This window comes from Lycium barbarum, chromosome 2 (genome assembly GCF_019175385.1).
Source record: "Lycium barbarum isolate Lr01 chromosome 2, ASM1917538v2, whole genome shotgun sequence".
Taxonomy (NCBI): domain Eukaryota; kingdom Viridiplantae; phylum Streptophyta; class Magnoliopsida; order Solanales; family Solanaceae; genus Lycium; species Lycium barbarum.
In genome coordinates, this window is record NC_083338.1 from 152,809,263 (window position 1) to 152,831,368 (window position 22,106).

Below are 22,106 nucleotides of genomic sequence, written 5' to 3' on the forward strand. Positions count from 1 at the left end.
AAACAAAGTCTACTTTTTTTTTTTGAGTAGACATATTTTTCTAATGCCACATGGTAATTTTTTTTCTTGTGGTTCGAGTCTAATTTGTTTAAAAAAATATCTCCGTGGATTTAAAAAGAATAAGTCTACCCATTTTTTTAAACGAACCAGACCCGACCCACCAAAAAAAAAAGTATCATGTGAGTTTAGAAAAATATGTCTACTAAAAAAAATGGGTAGATTTTTTTTTTTTTCAAACCACGTCGTATCTTTATTAATTAAAAAATAAACTAAATGATTTTAAAAAAAAATCCGTCAGCAAAAAGGGTATATTTGCACTATTTTGTAACGGCAGGGGTATATTTACACCACTTTTATAACGGGGGTATATCTGCTCTAGATCTCAAAGTTGAGGGGTATATTCGCACCTTTTCCCTTAAAAAGATTCAAGAATTTTGGAAATTCTTTTTTATTTATTAGGTAAGAGAGTAATTATTTGACTATAGTTTGGTAATGATATGTATGTATTTATTAGTTTAGCATAATGAGTAAATCATTTTCATATTACACCAAAAGCAAATGAAAGAGTGGACAAGTAAAGGTAAGGTTATAATTATTTTACTATAAAATCTTTAGTATTTAAATTTACATTGCGTAACTTTCACTTGTTTGCTTTTCACAAATTCATCATTCTCTCATGTACAGAAAAAAATACTTCGTATTATTTTTAACCAATCATTTTCTTACTAAAATTGTTCTTTTAATCAAGATCCTAGTACTAATTACATGGTTTAACTAATCTTTTACTATAATTGATCACTTACTTTCTAAATATCATACAAAGAATTTTGATCTAATTTCTAAATATGATAGTTTTCTTTCTCAAACAGTTAAAGAAACAAATTCAAACCAAAATTTATGCATGTATTGTCTCTTGAAGTCTTTTGATTTTTTTGATAGTGGAGTGACAAAATATTACATACTTAGTTGATAAGTGGAATCCTTTTCGCAGGCGCCTGAGTTAATAATATTTCTTATACCTAGTGGTGACAATTCTCACTTTAACAATTTTATATAGTACTAACTTTACAAAACGTTAAATTGATAATGAGTTGCTTGGAAATTTTGTTAACAACATGCCTTGTTCCAAACATATGAATTTTTACTATTTCATTTTTGCTCAACTCATGTCATCATTATAACAAATCCAAGTATAATTTGTTAACTAAGCAATAATTGCCAATCATGTATAAGATCCAACACTCATCTATGATGTCTAAACAGAAGAAAAGATACCAGAACTATATTTATATCCATGAAAAGTACAACTTTGAATGTGGCATTGTTCAACACCAAAATATTTACTTGCTACTTAGTAACTTTGAAGCTTACTTGTACAGAAAAGGTGACCACTACATTTACAAGAAAGCAAAATACATTTGGTCACTTCCAACATTGAAGTGCTTCAGCAATATGATAGTTAGTTACAACGCAAAAATAGCTGATAGTTTTGCAAAAACTAGCACTGCCACATTTACAAGAACCCAATATACGTTTGGCTCTTACATGTACACAAAATATACAACTTTCACTTGCTCATCCCATGAGTTTGGTTGCGAAAATTCGGAAGTTCCTACTTCCCCAGACATCATTCTCATCAATGGGATAAGAAAAACAAGCAACAGATTATCCAGGGCGGATTTCTGGACATTTCAATCATCTCACTATCGCCATCACTTTCAGAAATTCCAAGCAACACACTTCCAAAACACCATCTGAGAGTAACCAGGCTGTTAAACTCTCTGGATCAGCAGGTATTGGCAAAGTGAAACTGATAGTGAAGTGACCAGGAGGAAATATCCGTCGAGTGTTTCTAATAAGCGTAATTGGCGCCACAGTGCTTGTTATTTCACCAGCACTTACCATCCCTCCTACCTTGAATTCCCCATTATACTGAACATCAACCAACAATTTGCCTGCAATTAAATTTTCACTGGTCATTTCTCTGTTTCTTCAATCTTTAACTAAATTTTCAGCATTATGACTATCATCAGCATTCAAATTCTAAAAAAATTCTTCAAGTATGATTCAGTATTTTATTGGATAATGCATCCGCTGTACTATTTGTAGTTGATCAAGAATAAGCTCTTCAAGCAGATAAGCCGATGATAGGTAAGGCTAGGTTTAATAAACACATACTCCCTAGAAAGAAAGATTTCCTCTCTAATGGGATTTTAGAGGACAGTCTGGTAACAAATCAGCCGCTATAACTGGAGTACGCATCTGTTAAATGGCAGGAGGGGTTTTTCAATTATGGATTCTAACCTAGTTTTATAGGCAAGCACATGCAAATTTTCTGGAAATGCAAAACCGTCAATGCATTTTCATTTTGTAAGGTCTTTTTAGATGTCTTTGCTGGTTTAAGTTACAAATGAAATCGTGATTACATTACCATAACAACATACCCAGTTTGGTCCCACAAGTGCGGTTTGGCGGGGTGTACGCAGACGTTACCTCTACCTTTGTAGGTAGAGAGGCTATTCCGGATTACATTACTGCAGGCCAAACTTTTATTTGAAACAGCAATCCAGGTAAAAGAAGCGTTGAGATAGTGCCTTTAATCCTAATCTCATCTACTGAATTACTCACCTCGGCTTATCAAACTGATGGATAGAGCACACTTAAGAGTAAATGTTTTCAATGTATTATCGAGAAGGAAACGAACTCACACAGGTTTCTCAGGACATCCGGCAGGACAACCTTATACTTGTAAGAATCTTTGGTAACAAAGAGAGTCACTGGCTCATTAGGAAATTCTGCTCTCCCCTCTTGGGCTGCTCCAGTTTGTACGACATCTTCTGGTTCGCATTCATATGGATATTTGCAGCACGCTGGCCTTTTTGTACGCATATTCAAGTATTCAGTCTTTCACCAGCGTTTCCTTCGAAATTCCTTCCTGCAGGTAGGAAAACTCAAGTTTATTAAGACCTTGTACAATATGCATAGCTTGCAATACCGGAACGCAGGAAGGAACTCGAAAGCTAACTTCATATCCATATGATGTCGTTAGAAACAAAAGATTGGCTCTGAATAACATCAATAAACTCGATATCGTAGGTATGCTATGAGTTAACATGCCAGTTAGAAGATAGGGATACATGGAATGGAAAAGTAAATGTGAACTTAAATGTTTCAAAAGAATCAGGATAAAAGAACTCTCTGAATTGTAATCAATCTCCTAATCAGAATATAAAAAACATGGAATTATTTCACAAAGAAAGTAAACAACCCACTGAGAGATAAGAACATAGGAAGTCAAAATACCAACTTTTAATGCATACAACAGTAAAGAAGTTCCAGTACTTGTTAACCTACTGTAAGCACAAAATTTTAAAATAAAGAACTAAATGCCATTTTTGGACACACGCAGAATTTTATATCTTGCTCTCCAAAGGCAAAACACTAAGCTAGCGAAGGAATGAATCAATGTAAATGGAATTCACGGAAGGTTCTAGGACAAAAAAGAATTACGGATTTTGGGAATTCAGCGAGGTTAGTGAAATCTCTCTTACAAGGAATTATTTGACTTAGATTTACGTCAAGAGTAGTTTTCTTTATTTCTCAGGTAAACGGCATTTGTGCACTGGTGTCGAAAGTAAAGCAGACATTAGTACTTGAACTTAACTAACCAGCATTTATTGTACTTTTCAAAGAGGATTTACGAAATAATGAATCGTAATCTCATGCTTAAAAAACAACAACATACCTAGTGGAATCCCACAATGTGTGGTCTGGGGACGGTAAAGTGTACGCACACCTTACCCCTACCTTGGGGGGTAGGGAGGCTGTTTCCGAACACATGCTTAAGGTCTATAATTTAATGTTGTACTGTGGTTTAGATCCTTCAAAAGCAGAAATCTCGTAGATTTTATATTTTGAGTTACCCTAATTTTAAGACAAAACTCAAGTAGATTGCAATGCCCTATGCATTTGTCCGGTCCGCTTTACCCTACTTCCATCTCCTCCAGCTCGACATGTTAGACAAGAAATCTTAAATCATCGACTTGGCATCAGATAACAAGCAAATGAATTGAAAGTCAAATCCTGAAAAGCTCTAAAGTTTAGCATGACTCCTCCTGGTGCTTGGAGATGATATAGCAAACTAACAGATCATAAGATAAGAAAGCCAAAAGGGAAGGATTAAAGTAAAGAAGAAAACAAATGGAGGTGAGCAAGGTAGAGTAAGCAAAACCCAGTCAGGTGAATGAAATACAAAGTTCATCATGCTAATAAAAAATTTGAACTTCTTTTGCAGCAAATGAAGGTAAGCAAACAGGCCTTAAGAAATTAATGTGATCAATTACCAAAAACAAGTAAAGAATTCAACTTCTTAATCATGGCAAAGATTGTAAGGAAATCTACCTGATATCCAAAAGATGAACCTAGATCAAAAATTTTCGCAAAAGGTATCAAACGCAAAATAATAAGGGGAAAAATGAATCAAAATTAGATCCTAAAAATCTCCAAAAGTTAGCAAAGAAACAGATCAAAAGAGATGATCAGATAAGTGATAGACAAAGCAAAAAGGGAAAACTTGAAATAAAAGATGAATCAAATGCACATGAGAATAGAAGCACAAGGTAGAGTAAAGCAAAAACTTGGTCAATTGAAGGAGAAAAGAGAAGAATTTACCTAGTAGAAGTCACCCAAAGAAGCGTGTCAAAGTGAGTGTACCCTTACTCTTAAAGCAGCTGGTGAAGGCATGGAAAAGCAAGTGTCCCAGCTAGGAGTGACATTTTGAATCAAGCTTGAATTGCCACACTGAATAAAACACACATCTCTGCTGCCATTTGGCTGTTTGAATAAGTTATGTATCTTAGTTTGTACATGAGATGAAACTCTTTTTTTTTTATATACCAAAAAAAACAAAAGCCAAAACAACAAAAGGAAATAAAGACAGCTAGTAGTTTAGTTGCCTAATCTCGATGACATTGACCGACTTCAACCTAAAAACTCTCCACCTTCTTGAATGTTCCAACGCCGAGGTAAACCAAAAACTAGTAGTACTCTTTAAATTCAGTTTTCCATCTCTTCATACAGCAAATCCATTTTTTCCTCAAAGACTAACCCCAAGACTCTAAAAAGATATATAAAGACATTAGCTTAAAAAAAGAAATTAGTTTTAAGTTACGTTGCTTGGACTCTCAAAAATATCACCAAATGTAAGGTCTTCCAAGGCTATGTAGTTTTGGAGGATCCAACGCGAGTACAATAACATTTTTAGAGGGTCCAAGAAATATAAATTCCAAGAGAAAATGGAAGAAGAGTGTCAAAGTGAGTGTGTCCTAACTCTTATAGCAGCTGGTGAAGGCATGGAAAAGCAAGTGTTCCAGCTAGGACTGACGTTTTGAATCAACCTTGAATTGTTACATTGAAGGAAACACACATCTCTACCGCCATTCGGCTGTTTGAATCTGTTATGTATCTTTGCTTGTACATGAGATGAAACTCTTTTTTTTATACAAAAGGAAAAAACAAAAGCCAAAACAACAAAAGGAAATAAAGACAACCAACAGTTTAGTTGCCTAATCTCGATGACATCAACCAACTTCAACCTAAAAACTCTCCACCTTCTTGAATGTTCCAACGCTGAGGTAAACCAAAAACTAGAAGTACTCATTAAATTCAGTTTTCCATTTCTTCATACAACAAAACTATTTTTGCCCCAAAGACTCTGTGAGAGATATATAAAGAAATTAGCTTAAAAAGACATTAATTTTAGGTTATGTTGCTCGGACTCTTCAAAAATACCACCAAATGTAAGATCTTCCGAAAGGTATGTATTTTGGAGGATCCAACATGAGCACGATAACATTTTTGGAGGGTCCAAGCAATATAAATTTTAAGAGAAAATGGAAGATCAGGGTGATCCTTTATCTTCCTGTCCGACATAACTTCATTTGTATTTGTATATGAAGCTGCCTTTAATGAATTCAGGATAATAACTTATAAAGAAAAGAACCTTAACGACTGAGTTTCAAATTTCAACTTTTTCATGTTATTCATTCTGCTGGGAGCGTGGGAGCTTCTTTTTTTCATTTTTTTTCTTCTAGCATCCTGAAGAAGACAGCCTCCTTAAATAAATCAAGAAGCTATCTTAGACAATATAAAATGCTTTTTTAGGTGAGTTTCTTCAGAAGATTAGGTTCCAATCATGGAAAAGAAATCCTTGTAAGTGGATTATTTCTTCATCTGGACCAAAGTGAAATAGGGAATCATTTGAACTGTACTTGCAAGGCCTTATTCATCTATTAGAGCAAAGTCAGTCAAAGGGAAACTGCGTGGCATTGGTCAAAGCACAAGCTTCATGAATTACTCTTGTTTAAGGTCCTTCTGCAATCTGGACGTAGTACTATAACTTTTGTAATATTAGTTTGAAATAAATTAACTTCCAGGATCTTCACAGATTAAGAATTTAAGCAGATTAGACATTCAAACAGATAATAAAAAAGGCAATAAGTTAAAGATAAGATAACAAACCAGGATCTTTCTTGACTCCAGGTACAGCAATACGAAAATAGTATGCAGATCTGTGTTGCTCAGACTCTTCAAAAATGTGGACGGGTGCGTGTCGGATACTCCAAAAGCAGTGCATTTTTGGAGAATCTGACATGGGTGCGGCAACATTGTTGGAGAGTCCAAGCAACATAGATTCAGATAAGCTAACACCAATATCAACAACTCCAACAGGTGGTCCAGTTTCCCCTTCACATGCTGTTCCATTCAAGACAACAGGATCAACAAATTACATACTTCCAAGTTGGGAAGAGGTAGAAGGGACATCATGCCCGTCTAAATCACTGGTCATTGAATCAGAACGGGGCCTCTTTTTCACATTGCCTTCCATCTTCATCAACGACATACGTCTTTCTCATTCGGTTTCTCCTTGGAACGCTTCCAAATTATTCTCTTAACCTTCTTTTCAGGATGTAAAGCATTACATGTTTGACATTTACTAACTTCCATGTTCACAGTGTCTTCACCAGACGCATACCATAAACCTTCAATGTTTATCCAACTTATTCTGCCAACAATAAAAGCTAGAAGAACTCAGGTAGGAAAAAGGCCAAAAAGAACAACTACCAGAAAAGGTTGAAAATTGAAAAAAGAAGGAACCCTAGGGCATGAAAAAAATACAGAGAAATACCGTAATCTGCATGTCATAGTACTTCATATAACCTATAAACAGTCTATTACAGAATGTGCAGATACCAAGGAAAAGTGCTTTTAGTATCTATATACTATTGGTTATACCTACTGTTAAGAGGTAGATAATAAAGAAAAGAGATGAAGAGAGTTTAATGACACGTTTAACAGGAACTGAACCTGAACGTAAGCAACCCACTCAGTGTAAAGCATTAACCAGAACTTAACGGATGCTCTACAAGTCATTAACCCTGATTTACACATATGCAACCAGCATACTTAGAAAGGAGGGATTCAAATAGAAAAACTAACTCACAAGCTGGGTATCAACCTTACTAGCAAGAGAAAACATATAATTAGAAGAACTGGAGAACTAAATGAGCTCATAACGTCGTAATAGCCAAATAGGTTTACTAGCATTAATATCATAGGAAACCACTTTTATCTGTTCAATCCACATGCAAACCTGGAACTACCTCCAGCCTGGGCCAATAAACACTTATGTCAAAAACAGGTCTAGTATGTCAAAATAGAGAACCACATTACATCATTCAATGTTGACGTTAACAAAAACAGCTTTCATCGACTAGCCACTGCTGCAAAGCATGGCCCACTTCTAGAAGCTATGTTCAAATTCCCGTATCATCAACCAATTTCTCAAAGGCATTCCTAGGAACACATTCAGCTAAAGAAGTGTGATGCATTAATACGTTTGACCAACATATTGTAAATAATAAAATTATAGGGACAAAACTAGAAAAAGAAAAGACGTCTCATTCGTTGTTCATGTTGGAAATATAAGGCGGATCTTGATAATATAATAGGCACAAAGAAGGAAGAGGGAGATAAACATTAAGCTCAATTCATATCATTAGGAAAACTCCACTCTTACGTAACATCACTAAAAAGAGGGTTTATATAGGTGCTACTAGAGTCTTCTAGACTCACACTTGTTAAGTACATTCACACATACACTTGAACCTGACAACATTGATACTCCCTTCGGATCAAAAAGATCTTCCACTAACCTTTATTTTTTGGTTCAAAAAGAGTGTTCACTTACCAAATCAAAAAACAATTAACCTTATTCTTTCAAAATTGCCGTATTAAGTATAAGTGATCAAATCCCAATACCTATTTAATTATGGATAGTTTTGTCAAATTACCTATTTTTGCTTAAGAGTTAGTATTTTCTTAAGGAGTGTGAAAATGAGTAGGTGAACACTCTTTTTGATCCGGAGGGAGTATTATAAAAGTCACCTAGATAATACAAAGGGCCATGCACCTAGGATAACTAAAAGACATTTGAATCTAGACACGTAAACATTTAACTTTACTATTTTCAACAGTTCACATTATATCAGGTATTACTATTAGTTAGTTTTTCCTTCACTTGATTGCTAACATAATGATCAACTACAAATTCCATCCTAAACTAGCATTGCAAAACTTTGGATCAAATGATTATGCAGAAAGGGCAAAGAGAAGAATCAGAAATGATGAACATGTTCAGTTACTTTAGCTTCTCTTTTTTTTCCTTTTCCGAATGAAGCAATAATATTAGCTAGAATAACACAGCCTAAACAATTTCAAGGTAAATTAAAAAAAAAAACAAATTCAAATGCAAACTGATCCACGTTTGGATAAAACTTAAGAAGTATATGCTTCCAACAAAGATTAATTGAGATTCTTGGAGCTTTTTGTCAACATGGATACTTGAAAAAAGCTTCAATGGCCATTCAAATAAGTTTAACTTGATAATTAAATTTAAATACCTTTTTTTGAAAATTTCAAAATGAGAAAGAGCAAAAATTGCATACAACCAGTTAAACAAAGTTCAACTCAGTAAATGAACTGCACACAAACAAAATCTTGCAACAATAGAAAAAATACCATCTTTAATGTCAAAAAGAAAAAGGAAAAAACATCAAGGTCTGAGCCCTATCCTCTAACACCCACCATAAAAGCTTCAAACTTTATAAGAATAAAAAGAAAAATTGAAGCTTTATGTTGCAATGGCCAATTGGGTTCTCTTAATTTCAGACTGATCAACTAAGTATACAAATATGGAAAAGAGAAAAAATGGAACAACCCCAGAATCAAACTCCTCTTCAAAATCTCGGACTTTACCATTGACCCTTTTCTTGATAATTAGGAAGTACGTGTATTTCTTGATATAGCGTAAGCCGTGTCTCCTCGGTCCTCGCTGTGTATTGAAATTCTAAAAAAATCGTAGTTGGATAACCCCACGAGAGAGGACACAAGTGCTACTGCGGTATATACCTAGTAAAAAATTTGTCAATTAAATTTGAATCCGGAGCCAAAATGACATATTTTTGCAGTCATTAGCTCAAAAGAGATTGTTTTTTTTTATACCACACAGCACTGTTCCGGTCAGTTGCATTTCGCTACAAGTGTAGCAAAATGCAACAATTTTTTTTTTTTTTTTGCATTTCGTGTTATAATTCACGAAATATAACTGATTGTTTTTTTGTATTTCGTGAATTAAATAACTGATTTTTTTTATTTATTTTTTTGCATTTCGTGAATAAAAAAATGAAATATGGAAAATATTTTTTTTTAATTTCATCTAAAAACGAAATTGGAAAATATATATGAATTTTTTTTTATTTCGTTCATCTAAAAACGAAATTGGAATATATATATATATTTTGCATTTCGTTGGTGGATCAACGAAATAGGATAATTTTTTTTTTATTTCGTTGATATACCAACGAAATAGGAAATTATAATTTATTTATTTTTTTGCATTTCGTGTATTACAAAACGAAATAGGATAAAAAAAAAATTTTTGTATTTCGTTTATATAAAAAAAATAGGAAAATGATTTTATTTTCATTTCGTTTATATAAAAATGAAATAGGAATACATACATACATACATATATATATTCATTTATATAAAAACGAAATAGGAAAATAATTTTTTTTTCATTTATATACCAACGAAATGTCTTGTTCCACCTGCGAAATGGAACAAAACATTTCGTTGGTATATAAACAGAAAAAAAAAAAATCTATTTCGTTTTTATATAAATGAAATACAAAATATATATATATATTCATCCTATTTCATTGGTATATGAATGAAATAAAATAAATAAATAAATAAATAAATAAATATATATATATATATATATATATATATATCAAATTATTTTCCTATTTTTTTATATAAACGAAATACAAAAAAAAAAAAATTATCCTATTTCGTTTTCTAATACACGAAATGCAAAAAAATAAATAAATTATAATTTCCTATTTCGTTGGTATAACAACGAAATAAAAAAAAAATTTATCCTATTTCGTTGATCTACCAACGAAATGCAAATATATATATATATATATATTCCAATTTCGTTTTTAGATGAACGAAATAAAAAAAATTCATATATATTTCCAATTTCGTTTTTAGATGAAATAAAAAAAAATCCATATTTCGTTTTTTTATTCATGAAATGCAAAAAAAAAAAAAAACAGTTATATTTCGTGAATTAATTCACGAAATACAAAAAAAATCACTTATATTTCGTGAATTAATTCACGAAATACAAAAAAAAAAAAAAAAAAAAAAAAAAAAAAAAAAAAAAAAACCTATTTCGTTCTAATATACACGAAATGCAAAAAAAAAATTGTTGCATTTCGCTACACTTGTAGCGAAATGCAACTGACCGGAACAGTGTTGTGTGGGTATTTCGTTGGTTATCCAACGAAATACCCATTGTGGTATAAAAAAAGGCAGCCTATTTTGGGCTAATGGCTGCAAAAATATGTCATTTTGGCTCCGGACTCAATTAAATTCGGTGATCAACTACATACCATAAAAAAATGGGAGATTGACGTATATATACGTATATTGAATAGGGTATATTTATGAAATATGACAATACTTTTCAGTTTACAAAACATAACGATAAATTTTTTACAAAACATATACGAAAATTTTTGCTCAAAATTGTGTATGGAAACTATATGAAATGCGTATATCTCGCTCAAAACTTAAAAATTTCACCTCAAAATTTCGTGTATAAAAACTGTATCAAATATGTATATCATGTTCAAGGCTCAGAATTCTCACATTTTTCGTATATGGAAACTGTATAAAAAGGATATGAAATTTGTATATAACTATGTAAATTTGTATAAGTTCATGTTAGCTTTTTAAAAATTGAAAATAACTACAGTAACATTGTAATATAGTTTTCGTACAAATTTGATACAACAACAATAACAACACCAACATAGGAAACTCAATATACAATTTTCATACAAACTCGGTATACAATTATCATACAACTTAAATACAAATTTGAATCTCGCTTCAAAATTTGGAAAAAAAAAAATCACGCTTCAAATCTCGCGTAGGGCTTAAAATTTCATACAAATTTCCCTTGTTTTGCCGTTTCACACCAATTGGAGAATTAGAGATTAATACATTAGCCAGTTCAAACCATGCTCCGGCGGCATCTTTGAAGAACACAGAATTTTGAAAAAACGCAGATCTGAAAAAAACACCAATCCCTCCATTTTTATTAAAGACTTTTGATTTGGTTGATGATATTTAATTGTATAATAGAAACAGAGAACGGAAAAAAAAAAAAAAAAAAGGGAAGGGAAGGGTGTTGGCTGTGGAGTTTGGGAGGAAATATAGAACAGGGAGAAGGGAGAGGGAAAGGGAAGAGTGGGGCTGTGGAGTTTCAAAGGAAATATAGAACAGGGAGAAGGGGAAGGGGAAGGGAAGGGTGGGACGGATCTGAATAATATAAAACAAAGGATAGGAAAAAGGGGGAAGGGTGGACTTTTAATTTTTTCAGGTCTAATATGTTTTGTAATTAAATTGTTATATTTTGTAAATAAAGAAAAGTATCTTTATATTTTGTAATATGTAGTTTTAAATAGTATTATTAGGTCATTTTCCCTAAAAAAAAAATGTCTCCGCATATCGTCATCCAAGTGCATATGCAACATTCGCACAAAATTTTATGCAAGAGCCAAAGACACAAATAAAAGATATTAAACCCAATCTGTATAGACGAAAAGAAACGCTTTCCTCATTATATGAAGTTATCATGTTATCTTTTAACAAGTAGTCGCGTCTTCCAAAGCTTTGCACTTAAAACTTACCAAAAAACTAACATATTACGTACAAGTTTATATACGTGCACATACACCTGCCAAACTACTAACAACATAAAAAATCCAATGTTGTGTATGCGGACAAACATTCCTGTCCTTACATGACTCAATTTATAATGCTAAACTTTGAGTAAACTATTTTGTGTGATATATGACTTACCTCGTCCCATTATATGCAGTAAAGAAAAATATGATGCAAATAAACATATATGTGATATGATGGATGTAAATCATGACTTACTGCTATGGTTGAAAATCAACGAAGGCTTCCCAATAGCCAAATTGGAGCAAAGATTCCTGCACAAAAACTATGGCTTTAGAAGAAGAATTCAAGCCATAAATGAAATGCATAAGTGAAAAAATAATTCAACAAATCACAAATAGTTATTGAGCTCCACAAGATGAAAATTAAACCCTAGCATATTGTTGAATACATTATATTTATTCCCCCAAAAAAAAAATTAGCGTCACACAATTTTGGATCTCTGTCTATAGAACTAAAAAGTAATGCTAACACAAAACATGCAGACTACTTATGGATATACAAGGTCTTTTTAGTTTTAGTTTATCGTAGACTTGTATCGTAAATATATTAGGTCTATGTATATTAGGTCTATGTAGTTTTAGTTTATTTTAGACTTGGACTCCTATTTAATGACAAATTTTGATGAATGGTCTATCACCGTATTGTCACGTTTGCCTAGGATCTGTTTAGTTTTTTATAACTTTTAGGATTCTAATTTCACGTTAGAAGTCAAATAACAAATTTTCAGTTGATTATTTAATTGAATTCAAAGTCTTAAATATTAGGTAAATTTTAAACATTATAATTTTATCCAAAATTGAATAATTTCTTGAAGAAATCTTTCATAGGACATAAAAGTCGATCAACATTTAGAAGATATTTTCGTCGTTCAACATTTAGAGAAAATTATTCGTGCTTTTAGTATATGTAGGTAGATAGATAGATAGATAGATAGATAGACAGACAGATATAGATAAACGAAAACAATATACTTGTTAATTGTAAAATCTCAATTAATTTTCATATCTCATTAATAAAAATTTGAAAAGACTAATAAATCCATATCTAGTCGTACCATACCGATAAAGAATTAAAATCTAAGGAATAAATGCATTTAAAATTAATTGAGAATTTAAATATTTCAAGTTTGACATAAGAATTCTGCAATTGTAGGTCATTTCACAAATTTCAGTTTCTTGGTGATAATATAACGCTTAATTGACGAAGAATTTTGTCCAAACTTTCAGCAAAAAAAAAATTCAATTCAATAGCTTTTCCTTGAAGACTATCTAAGGGCTTAACACAGTTGACTCTTCTACTATGTCCATGACATTAATGATGATTACAATAAATATTTAATATTTTATTTTTATACATAATATATTTTTCTTTACTTTTACAAGATAGGATAAGGTCTGTGTACACTACCCTCCCCGAACCTCACTTGGTGGGACTATATTGGGTATGTTGTTGTTGTTGTTGTATATTTCTTATAAAATTTAATTACACAATAATTGAGTATGGATGTTATAGATAGGTAATTTTACAAAGAGTGTACCGCTATAATGAATGTCACTGTTGTTATATGTAGAATGTTGTTATAAAGAAGTAAAATATAGCATGAAAAATAAATATAACATGAAAAATGTTACAGTGAAATGTTGTTATATCGAATGACAATTATAGAGAGGTTTGACTGTATAACGAATGTATATTTAAAGCTTTTCTGATAGTACAGGGGTATATTTGCCCCCCTTTTCCAATTAGAGAAACATCTCGCAAATTATTAAGCATGTTCCTAATTTTTGAAAATTAATGCGTCCGTTGAATTGAGATGAATGGAATGTTTGGAATTGAAGAAAGATTAAACACTTTTGTTGCAGCTGTTGATACGATCTGGAGTTGAATAGGGAATACAATTCTTGCGGAGGTGGTACATAGAGCTTGAGGAAAAGTACTTAACAGTGGAGCAGAAGTTAATTAGGAGCCGGTTTAGATTGACTTATAAGTGGTCAAACCAGCTTATAAGCTGTTTTTTGGTTTTATAGGTGTTTGGCAAACCAGCTTATAATCTAGAAAAGTGCTTAGAATAAGCTAAAAAAAAAAAAAAAAATTAAGGTAGCCCAACTTATTTTTTTGGCTTATAAGCTGTTTTTTTATCAAACCAGCTTATAAGCCACTTTTTTTAAGCTAAGTCAAATGGACTCTAGAAGTCTTAAAAGCTTACTACATGTTAACTCAGTTATCTTTTAAGTAAGAAGAACTGTTATTTACGAATCCGTCACATTGTATTTTCTATTTTTAACACTTTTCGTCCTGATCCTTTAATTGTAACAGTGGGTATTTGTAAGGAGCGGAGATCCTATTTTCGACTCAAATATATTCCAGTTAGCCCTAGTTCTTTTCTTAGCTTTGTTCATCTTCCAATTCTTAGTATGGTAATGGAATGTTACTTCATTTTTCTTTTTTGAACTAACTTTATAACGGACGATTTTTAACTTTGGAGATATATTTTCTGTTAAACGCAAATTAACACATTATTTCGATCTTTATCATGCAATCAATTAAGGCATGTCAATTTAAGAGGTATACATATGGTAAATATAAAAGAGTGTATATTGTCACTTTCCTGTGGATCCTGAATGATTTTCTGTAGCACCTATGTTTTACTTTACACCTAGTTTAACCCCATTTGATTAGTTTTATTAATCACACAACATGTAGCTATTGATGGAAAATTAAAAAATTTCAACACAGAATTCAATAAAATGAATTATGGTAGTTAATTATACTGTAACCATTAGTAGAACCCTACTATTTTTCATGCTCTCAAATTGAATCCACGTATCAGAGATACATATATAGCAGCTTCAAAAGACTATCCATCTGAACAATCAAGATTTAAATATCTATCTATAATTGAGTAGTGCAAATTTCTGTATATGTATTTACATCAGCCTTGAATTCTTTTTAGTTATTTTGGAACAATTAGTGAATAGAAATAAGAGGTTGTGCTACAACACGCCTGATCCGGTTTAGGGTCAAACCATCAATACGATTTAAGGAGAATCGTGTATGGGCCAAATCAATATCAAACCTCGAGCAATTCTTTCCATTGTTGTCTTAATCCCCCAACATAATCAAGACAAGGACAGCAAGCAAAAGCAATATGGCTTACACAAAACCAATCAAAACAACCAAAAAAAAAAAAAAGGGAGGGGGAGGGGGGTGGGGGTGGGGGGAAGCAATATGGGCTACTAAGTTATCAAGAAAGAACTAACTTAACAAGAAAGTTCAGCCCTATATTACACATTACACAAACAAATGCAACAGGTAGTCTCAGTTAAGGAAGATACAGACAGAGTTTCAGTTTGAAAATAACTGGTGCTTTTCCAAAATAAGAAGTTGGTTTCAATTATGATTACAAACTAATCATGTCCAATTAATCAGACGATTCGGACTGATAATCATTCTCATGGAGCCTCAGCAACCCCAGGTTTACGCAATTCTCCTTCCAAAACGCCATCTGAGAGTAACCGGGTTGTTAAACTCTCTGGATTAGCAGGTCCTGGCAAATAGAAACCGATGGTGAAGTGACGTGGAGGAAACATCCGTTGAGTGTTTCTATTAAGCGTAATTGGCACCACACTGCTTGTTATTTCATCATCACATACCATCCCTTCAACCTCAAATTTCCCATTATACTCAACCTCAACTGACAACTTGTCTGCAATAAATTTTTCATCAGTCATTTATCTGTTCTCTTCAATCTTTAGCATTATGACTATCAGGTTCAACTGCTAAAAATTCTTCAAGTATGAGTCAGTATTTTATTGGATAATGCAACCATTGTACTGTCGTAGTTGATCAAGAATAAGCTCTTCAAGCGGAAAAGTCAATGGTAGGTAAGGCTAGGTTTAATAAACACATACTCCCTAGAAAGAAAGACTTCTTCTCTATGGAATCCGAACCAACTTTGTGTATTTGACAAGTTTGTGTTTTGATTCCTGTTGATGGGAAAATGGGATTTTAGAGGACAGTCTGGTTACAAATCAGCCGCTACAACTGAAGAACACATCCGTTGAATGGCAGGAGGAGTTTTTCAATTATGGATTCTAACCTAGTTTTATAGGCAAGCACATGCAAGTTTTTCGAAAATGCAAAACCGTCAAGACATTTTCATTTTGTAACGTCTATTTAGATGTTTTTACTGGTTTAAGTAACCAATGAAATCGCGATTACATTACTACAACAAGAACAACATACCCTGTTTGGTCCCACAACTGCGGTCTGGCGGGGTGTGCGCAGACCTTACCCCTACCTTTGTGGGTAGAGAGGTTGTTCCGGATTACATTACTGCAGGCCAAACTTTTACCGGAAAGAGCAATCCAGGTAAAAGAAGTGTTGATATAATGCCTTCAATCCTAATCTCATCTACTGAATTACTCACCTCGGCTTATCAAACTGATGGATAGAGCACACTAAAGAGTAACTGTTTTCAATGTATTATAGAGAAGGAAACAAACTTACACAGGTTTCTCGGGACAACCGGCAGGACAACCTTATACTTGTAAGAATCTTTGGTAACAAAGAGAGTCACTGGCTCATTAGGAAATCCTGCTCTCCCCTCTTGGGCTGCTCCAGTTTGTACGACATCTGGTTCGTATTCATATGGATACTTACAGCGGGCTGTCCTTTTTGTACGCATATTCAACTACTCAGTCTTACACCAGTGTTTCCTTCAAAAATTCCTTCCTGCAGATGGGAAAACTCAAGCGTACTAAGACCTTGTTTTTGTTTTTGTTTTTTTCATAGCTTGCAATACCGGAACGTAGGAAGTAACTCGAAAGGTAACTTCATATCCATATGATGTCGTTAGAAACAAAAGATTGGCTCTGAATAACATCAATAAACTCGATTTCTTAGGTATGCTATGAGTTAACATGCCAGTTAGAAGAATAGGGATATATGGAAGGGAAAAGTAAATGTGAAGGTAGAACTTTCAAAAGAATCAGGACACAAGAACTCTCTAAATTTGTAATCAATCTCCTAATCAGAATATAAAAAACATGGAATTATTTCACAAAGAAAGAAAACAACCCACTGAGAGACAAGTCTTGTTTATTTCTCAAGTTAGCAGCATTCGTGCACTTTTATTCGGAAGTAAAACAGATATTAGTAACTGAACTTAATTAACCAACATTTATCATAAGTTTCAAAGAGGATTTATGTACTAAAGAATCGTAATCTCATGCTTAAGTTCTATAATTTAATACTGAACTATGGTTTAGATCCAGCAAAAGCAGAAATCTCGTCGATTTTATATTTTGACTGTCAAATAATTACAACCTAATGCAGCAAATACACACATTAAATGGTGCTTCCGAGGATGCAGATTCAAGATCAAGGTGAAAGAAACATGTGATGTAGAACTAATACATCTTTTTTTCTGCTTATATCTCTACCTTCAATTACCCCAATTTTAAGACAAAGCTTAAGTAGATCTCAATACCTTATGCATTTTCTGGTCTAAATTCCGCTTTAACCTAGTTCCTCTCCTCCAACTAGACATGTTAGACAAGAAATCTTAAATCATCTACTTGGCATCATATAACAAGCCAAAAAATGAATTGAAAGTCATTCTTAAAAACTGTAAAATTTAGCACGACTCCGCCTGGTGCTTGGAGACATATAGCAAACTCATAGATCATAAGATCAGAAAGCTAAAAAATGGAAAAAAATCTCTAAAGAAGAATACAAATGCAGGTGATCAATGTAGAGGAAAGCAAAACTTAGTCAGGTGAATGAAACACAGTTTTTCATGCTTATAATTTTTTTCGACTTCTTTTTCCAGCAGATGAAGGTAAGCAAACAGGCCTTAAGAAATTAATGTGATTGATCGCCAAAAACAAGTAAGGAATTCAGCTTCTTAATCATGGCAAAGATGTAAGGAAATCTACCTGATATCCAAAAGAATGAACCTAGACCAAAATTCTTAAGCAAAAGGTATCAAGCGTCAAATAACAAGGGAATGAATCAAATCAGATCTTTAAAAACTACAAAAGTTAGCAAAGAAACATATCAAAAGAGATGATCAGATAAGTGATAAACAAAGCAAAAAGGGAAAACTTGAAATAAAAGATGAATCAAATGCAGATGAGAAATGAAGCACAAGGTAGAGTAAAGCAGAAACTTGGTGAATTGAAGGAGAAAAGAGCAGAAATACCTAGTAGAAGTCACCCATAGAAGAGTGTCATAGTGAGTGTGCCCTTACTCTTATAGCAGCTGGTGAAGGCATGGAAAAGCAAGTGTTCCAGCTTGAATTGCCACATTGAGTAAAACACACATCTCTCCTGCCATTTGGCTGTTTGAATCAGTTACATCTTTGTTTGTAGATAAGTTTGAAACTCCTTTTTTTCTATACAATAGGAAAAAACAAAAGCCAAAAACAACAAAGGAAATAAAGACAGCATCTATGACATCAACCAACTTCAACCTAAAAACTCTCCACCTTCTTGAATTTTCCCAACACTGAGGAAACCAAAAACTTGTAGTACTCATTAAGTTCAGTTTTCCATTTCTTCATACAACAAATCCAGATTTTGCCCCAAAGACTAACCCCAGGACTTTTTTCAGTAAAGAAGTAAATGCATTTTTGCATACAAACAGAATTTTATCTCTTGCTCTCATAAGGCAAAACACTAAGCTTAGTGAAGGAATGAATCGGGTAAATGGAATTCACGGAGGGTTCTAAAATAAAAAGGAATAAGGGATTTCGGGAATCCAGTGAGAAAATTTAGTGAAATTTCTCTTACAAGGAATTGGCTGAATCAGATTTACGACAAGAGTAGTCTTGTTTATTTCTCAAGTTAGCAGCATTCGTGCACTTTGATTCGAAAGTAGAACAGACATTAGTAATTGAACTTAATTAACCAACATTTATCATAAGTTTCAAAGAGGATTTATGTACTAATGAATCGTAATCTCATGGTTAAGTTCTATAATTTAATGCTGAACTGTGGTTTAGATCCCGCAAAAGCAGAAATCTCGCCGATTTAATATTTTGACTGTCAAATAATGACAACCTAATGCAGCAAATACACACATTAAATGGTGCTTCCGAGGATGCAGATTCAAGATTAACGTGAAAGAAATACGTGATCTAGAACTATTATATCTTTTTTTCTGCTTATATCCCTAACTTCAAGTTACCCCAATTTTAAGACTAAGCTCAAGTAGATCTTAATACCTTATGCATTTTCAGGCAGCTCGCAAAGTAATGGGTGAAGAACACAAGTAGCAACATTCAGGCAATTCAGATTTCAGGTTGTTTTATGTAGTAAACTTTCTGCATATGAAAAGGGCAAAGATTGATGGATTTGCAAATGCAAAACAGCAGTTAAAGACTTAAAAGTTATTTCGGGAAGCATGGGTATTTTTTGCTCACTAATTAATAGAATCTTTTTTTTGGTCCAAAAAAAAAGGAGAAAAGGATATATATTCTCCAAGTTCAAATGAAACATCTTTTTTTATCAAAGAAAGTTGGATCAGTAGAAATTGTAGTGAATACTCTACACAGAGATAGTTCAATTGATGCAGCTAGATAATCAATTTTCCAAAAGAGTAATATTCTGCAGAAAATTTACTTTAAAAAAGTACACCATTAAAATTTGATTGAATGATGGAACAGAGAGAAAATAGCTACGGTGTCAAACTTTGCTACTTAATTACCCTACCCAACTTAAGTCAAAAGGAAATCAATCAGAAATCATTTGTAGGTTGGTCCTACTTTACGTTCTACATATGGTAGGAGAGCACCTGAAGTATGCAATTGCCATTAGGCGCCAGAATGAGAGCAACGTATCTGGGCATTGACAATGGCTAAGTTAAAAGGTCATCCATATACTGTTTACAGTGATCTGACGCGTCAAAGGAATAAACTTGACATACTACCGTTGCATCTCTCTACCAGCACAATATAAAAATTTTACACACTGAATTATAAACTAAATCACTTCAAATTATATGGATCCATACATGATTTTGCGTAGAAACTCATGGGAATGAACAAGTAGGCCGAAAAGTTCTACATTCTTTACCTCATCTTTTGGATTTCCTTCAGGCGAAGCATTTTGAATCAAGTCAGCACGTTGGGAAAGATCGTCAAAAGGATCATCCAATATGCCAGTGTGTTTTGATTCTGAAAGCTTAGAAATTACCAATTAAATGAAATCCTATACAAAATGGAATAAAGCAGTGGATACAATACATTGACAAAGAACTGCATATTTTTAAAAGGCCTGCGATTCTCATCCAAATAAGCTTCATTATCCAATTCACTCTGTAGCTTCCCTCCTGCAATCCCTCCAACAACCTAACAAACAAAATACATTGATCAAAATGTCAAGAAGTTGGCGAGGGTAACAACTCTAACTCTAAGGAGGAAATAACAGAGTTCTAATCCATGAGACTTATTACGTTTTTAAGGTAAACGATCGGCATGCACCCGACGACATTTTGACTGGTGCTACCGTGAGAATTAAGTAAAACAGGGAGACAGTCTTAGTATGATACCAACAATAAATAAGAAAACTAATAACATACCTAAGGAAACTACATATCAACGAGTGAAGGTGTCCATCATACATAATAACCTTAACACTGCAAAAAAAAAAAAAAAAACAGGAAAAATATCAAACATAGCTAAGTAGGTTTAGATTATTCTGCAAGAGAAGCAATATAAACATCTAACTGACACAAAACAAAAACACCCATTAACTCATTTGTTTGTACAAGGTTTCCTCATAGTAACCCTTATCTTGTTCTTGAAGATGGGATTATGGGTGTGCTAAGGATGTCCTTATATGGAATCATTAAAATCCCAATTGTTTAAAACACCCAGAGAATAACGCAAGCCCTTTAAAAAGTTACAAAAAAAATAGCGTCAATTTCTTCTTTATTTGTTTTCCCTGCTAGCTTTGGTGCTTTCTTTCTAAGAAGAAAAAAGGGAGGAAGACATGAGCAAAAATAAAAAAAGAAACTTACCTTAGGATACAACGCCCTTGAGAGCAACAGCATTCACAGATAGTCTCGAGAACATCGGAGAAACAAATAGACACGTAATGATCTGAATATGCACGTAGATGTATAAGTAATTACCAAAAGACACGTAAGTGTTATTAGTAATAACTCATTTACTTAGGTAAAGACTAAGAGCCCGTTTGGATTGGCTTATAAGTAACTTATAAGCTGTTTTCAGCTTTTTTGAGTGTTTGGCTGGCCAACTTAAAGTCATTTTGTGCTTAAAATAAGCTCAAAAAAATAATTGGGCCCATTTGACTCAGCTTATCTAAAGCAGCTTATAAGCTGAAAACAGCTTATAAGCCAAAAAAAATAAGTTAGACTACCCCAACTTATTTTTTTTAACTTATAAGCTGCAAACAGCTTATAGGCATAAGTCCATCCAAACAGGCTCTAAGCTACTTCGCTTTCCTTAAATGACTTCTAGCACTCTAGCAGTCGCAGACATGCTGAAACCATTGTTTCTATAATGTAGAAAAGAAAAGAAATATATAAAAGACATTAGCTTAAAAAGCCACTTTAAAGTTTACGTTGTTCGGACTTTTAAAAATATTAAGATTTTTTAAAAATTATGTATTTTTTTTAAGATCCAACACGAGCACAATGATATTTTTTGAGGGTCCGAACAATATAAATTTCACGAGTACGATGATATTTTT

The 22,106-nt window shown here is 33.0% G+C and overlaps 2 protein-coding genes across 26 annotated transcripts; both read right to left on the bottom strand.

The window, feature by feature from the left end:
* Positions 1-1,254: 1,254 nt before the first annotated feature.
* Positions 1,255-9,463, bottom strand: LOC132628250 (alpha-crystallin domain-containing protein 22.3-like). 5 transcript variants are annotated; one of them, XR_009578073.1, is made up of 5 exons: positions 9,316-9,463; positions 6,520-7,063; positions 4,672-4,833; positions 2,709-2,935; positions 1,255-1,955 (listed from the first exon to the last, which is right to left on the bottom strand). XR_009578073.1 is itself a non-coding variant. In XM_060344018.1 (2 exons), the coding sequence occupies exons 1-2, from the start codon at positions 2,887-2,889 to the stop codon at positions 1,696-1,698; spliced, it is 441 nt and encodes a 146-aa protein (XP_060200001.1). In that variant the 5' UTR covers positions 2,890-4,665; the 3' UTR covers positions 1,255-1,695. The 5 variants fall into 5 exon arrangements, 1 of the variants encoding a protein (XP_060200001.1); XR_009578072.1 differs by having other exon boundaries at positions 9,278-9,430; XR_009578074.1 differs by lacking the exon at positions 9,316-9,463 and adding an exon at positions 7,732-9,309.
* Positions 9,464-15,647: 6,184 nt separating this feature from the next.
* Positions 15,648-21,575, bottom strand: LOC132628252 (peptidyl-prolyl cis-trans isomerase CYP59-like). 21 transcript variants are annotated; one of them, XR_009578088.1, is made up of 8 exons: positions 21,412-21,573; positions 20,971-21,027; positions 20,636-20,740; positions 20,466-20,573; positions 19,616-19,714; positions 18,593-18,730; positions 16,897-17,121; positions 15,648-16,093 (listed from the first exon to the last, which is right to left on the bottom strand). XR_009578088.1 is itself a non-coding variant. In XM_060344021.1 (5 exons), the coding sequence occupies exons 4-5, from the start codon at positions 17,072-17,074 to the stop codon at positions 15,840-15,842; spliced, it is 432 nt and encodes a 143-aa protein (XP_060200004.1). In that variant the 5' UTR covers positions 17,075-17,121; positions 18,593-18,719; positions 20,466-20,740; positions 21,412-21,544; the 3' UTR covers positions 15,648-15,839. The 21 variants fall into 21 exon arrangements, 5 of the variants coding, with proteins under 5 accessions (XP_060200004.1, XP_060200003.1, XP_060200005.1 ...); XR_009578086.1 differs by having other exon boundaries at positions 20,466-20,566; positions 21,412-21,571; XR_009578089.1 differs by lacking the exon at positions 19,616-19,714 and having other exon boundaries at positions 18,593-18,784; positions 21,412-21,572.
* Positions 21,576-22,106: the final 531 nt, after the last annotated feature.